The sequence below is a fragment of the Sander lucioperca genome, chromosome 7, assembly GCF_008315115.2.
Source record: "Sander lucioperca isolate FBNREF2018 chromosome 7, SLUC_FBN_1.2, whole genome shotgun sequence".
NCBI lineage: Eukaryota > Metazoa > Chordata > Actinopteri > Perciformes > Percidae > Sander > Sander lucioperca.
The window spans coordinates 30,526,797-30,532,796 of NC_050179.1; the positions used below are offsets into that span (position 1 = coordinate 30,526,797).

At 43.7% G+C, this 6,000-nt stretch overlaps 1 protein-coding gene across 3 annotated transcripts in view; it reads left to right on the forward strand.

Annotated features, from left to right (window-relative positions):
- Nucleotides 1–5,652, forward strand: part of tmtc3 (transmembrane O-mannosyltransferase targeting cadherins 3) — a 40,771-nt gene extending 35,119 nt beyond the window's left edge. For 2 of the 3 annotated variants that reach the window (XM_031279928.2, XM_031279929.2), the window contains exon 14: nucleotides 3,460–5,648. In XM_031279928.2, coding sequence (XP_031135788.1) covers nucleotides 3,460–4,334 — 875 coding nt within the window. In that variant the 3' untranslated portion in view covers nucleotides 4,335–5,648. Of the gene's footprint in view, nucleotides 1–3,459 lie in introns of all 3 variants that reach the window. The other variant, XM_031279930.2, reaches the window with a different exon arrangement.
- The last annotated feature ends 348 nt before the right edge of the window (nucleotides 5,653–6,000 follow it).

Sequence of the window (6,000 nt, forward strand, 5' to 3'; positions counted from 1 at the left end):
ATTAGAATTCAAAAGACAGTAATATTGTAATATAACTATTACTCTCAAATGACAGCAACTAGTAATCTATAATGTATTACATTTTGGAAGTAACTTACCCAACACTGGTCAGGGTTGTAAGGTGAATCAGCACTTGGTATAGAAGTTGTCGTGTCCCTGTCTTGAGCGTGGTTCTGGTGAGCTATGCCGCGCTACGCTTCGCCACACCATTCTGTGTCATGTGGCGCTGAACTTTTTCCTGTTTTTTTGTCGTGGTAAAGTCTTACATTTTCCTTTTTAGAGGACTTTAAAAAAGGTCTTAAAAATGATTACATTTGCTGTTAAAAAATGTCCAGATACCCTGGTGAGGTCTGTCAGGCCTAGGATTGGGCATTGAGAACCGATTCCTACTTGGAATCATTTCAAAAAATACGATTCCAGTGGAATCGTTTGGACTTGCTAATTAAAAGCACTAGGCACTTCTTTAAGGCATTTTTTACGCCAACTGGTGTGACTAAAGGGAATAACTACCTGATGTTAGCTTTAGGGTGTAACCAGGTTCTTAACAATTGGCCCTTATGTGCAGTGAACCCTTAGCTTTTCCAACCCTTTTTTTTTTTTTTTTTTTTGCTTTTGAAAATCTTGCTGCAGTGATCATGCACTCATTACGACCAGCACATTCCTGCTGTAGGTTGATCCATTGCAGAATATATATTTGAAGAGCACTTGGGGTGAAACATTGTATGTACGGTTGTTCAAACAGAACTGACAGAGATGAGTCATTTAGGGAAAAATAATTCTTGCCGACAGAGCACGTTTTCCTTTTCCAGTGTGCTCACCTCAGCATGACTCTTGAACTGTCAACCTTTGAAAGTCAAAGGTGAAAATGTTTTATTGCTACTTCATGAATCAAGGGGTTTCCAACAGTTTGGGGTCCCCTGCTGGAGCTGCTGCCCCTGAGTCCCGACCCCGGATAAGCGGCCGAAGATGGATGGATGGATGGATGGATGGGTTACTCTTAAAAAGGATTTATAACATTCATGTCTAAATTGCTAAATAGTATTACGCAACATGCTCCATGTGTGCCAAACTCATACAGCCAGCTTCCTCCATTCTGCAGATTTTATTTTTTTAATTGGGTGTATCACATTCTTGAAATGATTCTCTTCAGTCGCAGTCTTATGAACACATAATTGTCATGTGTATGAGGTTGTATGGACATAAACCACACCATTGTCTGTGTAATAAGAGATTTTCAATGTGGATAAACAATACATGTAAAACATCACATGTACATGTGATAAGATTGTTTTTACATTTTTACTGCATTCTCCAGTAGCTCTTTATCATTTGTATGGTCGATGGTTTATACTCGGCTATCTCAACAGAGTTCAACAAAGAGTCATGTGACAAACTGCAGTAACCCTAAAGTAGGGGTGGTACGGTTCACAAAATCCACGGTTCGGTTCGTATCACGGTTTTAGGGTCACGGTTTTCGGTTCTGTACGGTTATTGTTATTTTTCTTTTAATCTTTAACACTCCAGAAATATACTTCAGCATATGATATATAGCTAAAATTAGCATATTGAATGCATGTTGCACAATGCATCGTATTCGTCGTTCTATCTATTGTTTTATTTCCGTTGTCATCATAGGTAACATGAAATCCAAAATGTTCCCACACACCAGACTATATACGACGCTAGCGCATCCTCCAACTCCGGGCAGCCTTCCTCATCTCTCCCACTTGACATTTCTGCATGTGACGTGACCTGCAGCACTCCACACTCCCGAGGAGCGGTCGGCTCGGCGCCTCTCAAAATCTGATGAAAATCTTTAAACTGACCTTTGTCGCTCAAAATAACAGACAGATTCAGCAACTGTATGGCCTATTTCTCACTTAAAATGTTGTCAGATCGTATTCAGAACGAGACGCCATTAGAGTCTGTTTTGAAATTCGGGAGCAGCAAGAACCACGTGACGCGTTCGTCCAATCAGCTGCCATGTGTTGCGTTCGTCACGCTCATCCCCCTCGTCGTTTCCAGTAAGTGTTTTAACATAGGTGTCGAAAATGGGCACTACAGCAGTAAGTGGTTAGTGCACGTAAACGGTGTACTGACGAACCGTGCGACGCACACACACTCCGAACTGAGACAAGCGAACCGAGCGGTTCAGATGTTTTTTCATGAACCGTACCTCCCCTACCCTAAAGGTAGTGACACACCAACCTGATAATATGCCATCGGACAGTCTGACGAGGTCAGCGACTCGAGTCTGTTCGGTGTGTTCCGTGCCGTCGTCTGTCCGAGGAGCCGTCGGCCTTCATTTTGGCCGACCTGACTTGTTGCGTCAGACGGCGGGCAGTCGGACTCCATGACCAATGTGATTGGTGGAGTGCTAACCCGGAAATGACGAGCGGAATGAGCGTGACTAAGCCTCTCAAAATCTGACGAAAATCTTTTAAACTGACCTTTGTCAATCGGAAATGAAGACAGATTCAGCAACTGCATGGCCTATTTCTCGCTTAAAATGTTTTCAGAAACAGGTTTCGGTGAACTAGCTTCGTAAAATATGAGATCGTATTCTGAACGAGCCGCCATTATGCCCGGTTGAAAAATCTGGAGACCCACATGACACGTTCGTCCAATCAGCTGCTGGTTTTCATTTTTTGGGCGACAATACAGATTAGTGCCGTCTGCTGTTATGGAGACGTATTACACGCTCAAGTCGGCGTCGCTTCGGTGTGTTCTGAGGCACTTCTTGGACCTCGGGGAGCCGACTGATCAGTCCGACTGCCTTTTCTGCCGGCGGTTGGCCGTCGGGTTAGTGTGTCAAGGTCTTAACAGTCAGTACAAGCTCTCTTAATTATTTGAAGACATGTTTGGAGAGCTGGGTTGTGTTTGTCACCTAATTCATCTATTTTTAGATTTTCTGCAGCAGGTGGCCAGGTGTTCTGACAAGTGGGCAGAGCTCCAAGAATGCCACGTTATTTTCTTCTCATTCCTCACCTTTTTACATCCGCTACTGTATGTGTTTACTTTCCTGAATTGCACCAATTGCCTCGGGTAAGTTTTTTTTTTTTTTTTTTGGCATTTTAGGCGTTTATTTGTGACAGCTTTGAAAGGGGAGGAAGATAGGGAATGACATGCAGGAAAGTGCCGCAGGTCGGAATCGAACCCGCAGCCACTGCGTAATGGACTGAGCATCTATCTATAGATGGGCGCTCTACCACTAGGTCACCCAGGCACCCAACAAGCTCCACTTTTTTAATTCCCCCATTCTCTATGATCTGTTTTTTTAACATGGTGGTGATGCATCCTCAGAGAATGGTTTGGCCCAAACTCTGACCATGATTGTAACGTTGATTCAAAACATTAACCCTAACCCGGGCTTTAAATATCTGTAAGGCAAGACTATGTATGTAGTGGATTATAAAAAAAATAAATGATACCTTATATTATGTCTGCTTTCCATTGCAGGTGAGCCAAAGTTCTGGCCTGAGGCCAACCGTCGTTTCCTGATCTACGTGGAGGAGGAGCCTGATGATGCCAACGGCTACTTCAACCTCGGCATGCTGGCCATGGATGCCAATGAAAATGCTGCAGCTGAGCGTTGGATGCGTAAAGCCATCAGTTTGCAAGCAGGCTTCCGCAGTGCCCTGTTTAACCTGGCATTGCTTTACTCTCAGTCCAAACGTGAGATGGATGCACTGCCTGCGTTGGACGAGCTGCTGCGTCACCACCCAGAGCACATCAAGGGCCTAATCCTGAAGGGTGACATCCTCATGAATCACAAGAAGGACACGAGTGGTGCTAAAGCCTGCTTTGAACGCATTTTGCGCATGGACCCCACCAATGTGCAAGGCAAGCACAACTTATGCGTGGTCTACTTTGAGGAGCGCGACCTGCCGCGTGCCGAGCGATGCCTGGAGGAAACGCTGGCCCTGGCGCCAAACGAGGAGTATGTGCGGCGTCACTTAAGTATTGTACGAAGTAAAATGGCTGCCATGAGCGCAGCAGGGCAACCACTTACTTCAGCAGGGGGGGCCACCATATCGGCTAAGGAGGAAAAGCAGAAGAGAGTTAAGGGGGGGGCAGAGGATGTTGCTGAGGTTGAGGAGGAAGGGAGGGGTGCTGATGCTGTTTTAAAGGGGGCTGGGAAGGAGAAGAATGTGCGGAAATCCCCTACAGAAAGAGGTGGTGTTGGCATAGAGCAATCAGAGTCTTTGGACAGCAGCCAGTCTGACAAGCGGACTAAGGGCAAGTCCACTAAAGAGATTAAAGATATAGAGAAAAAAAGGGCAGCTGCCTTGAAGAGACTAGAGGAGATTGAGCGCATATTAAGTGGTGATTGACATTGTCGTAATTTATAGCAGGACTTCTTTTATAGAGCTCTTTAATGCTCAAGGATAAGACTGCATTTCCCCCCTTAGAAATGTGTACTCTTAATCAGTTGTCATTTTATTCCTTTGATTTATTCATTTGTTTTCAGGCTGCTCAGCATGACCCTGTTGAATTAAACTAATCATGTAAAGAAGGGAAATGTTGATCCGCACGTGAAACTGATGTCACAATAAGCACAAAGCCAAGTTGGGATAATCTATTTAAAGCTCATGGCAGATGTAGATGCCAATGTGTGTGCTTCATCTTCATCACATATCAAAGATCTGCAGTAGTTCTAAATACTAGTTTTGTTTTTCTATGTGTAGTCATTGTTTATCACTGGATTTTTTTTCCCCCACTAAGAAGTGACTCACTCTTGTGTGTTATTGTTTTTTAAAACAATGATTGTATCGTGGACAATTAAAGGAAGTGACGTGTTCTCCACATTTCCACTCAACAGGATGATATCTGAAGAGTTGGCACCTCAAAATAACCCTAATCGCACAGAGAGCAAAAATAGCCCCCCACACTAGATCAACACCAGGCTTATGTTCTGTTGCGTGCTATAATCTTTATTGATCTCACTAGGCACTTCCTGCCACTACTACATCAGCCTCTGTGCTCACAGCTGCCTTCACCGCAATTTCATTGTGATCCCATCTGAAGACTATTATCTCACTCTCTTTGTCACATTACCCCCTCGCATATCCAAGCCTGTCTCCCTCCCATCCTTTAGACACAACGGCCACAGATGAATGTTGTCCCCGCTTTTCTTAGTAAACTACCCCATACACATCGCTTTGACCAAGGCAACACCCATTTTATGTGACGGTCAACAATGACGCACGCTCATCCCCAACGCCAGGCTTCATCATGTGTTCTTTATTTTCTAGTTCCTTCCCCTTCACAGGGGGAATTTTCACAGCACATTTGCAGAAAACGATCTCTACATTCATCCTGCTCCACAGCGATGATGCTGTTTGGGCTTACTGGCACTAACATTGCGATGTTCCACATTTTCAAGTTTTTGTAGTAGCCTTTGTATTCACTTTCATTTACATGTGATCATTCTGAGTCAAAAATACTCCTATCTCTGTGTAGTAACTACCATCATTTAAGACTGATGGGGGAGAGTACACAAATTAATACTTGAAAATAATTTAGAAATGCTCAAAACTTCCCACTCTTGTTTTCTCAAGACCATTTTAAAACCCAGCGTCCGATAATTAAACAATCCTCTGCTCTGATTGAGACCACTTGAAGGAATAGGAGCCCAATAACTGATTGAAAAAATCAGCACAATTGATTAACGGCCCTGAAAGTCATGAACTTCACATGAGCAGACTTGTGATTGTAGCTGTGAGGCAGGTCAGTTCATCACGTTCATTACAAAGCAAATGTACTATTCTTCCTTGCAAGCTGATGTTAGTGTCTTCACAGCTCCCATTGTATTCATTTTGTTTTCTTCACAGTGCAATAATTTGTTTCAGTACAATGATACTCTGCTCAGTCCAATTCCTTATAGTGGAATTACAAGATAGAGGTTACGTAGGTACGTGCGTTAGCAGCACTGTGGTGGTATTAAGGAGCCTTGCTATGCATTGACCCTGTTCAGCCCTGATATTCTATGTACATATA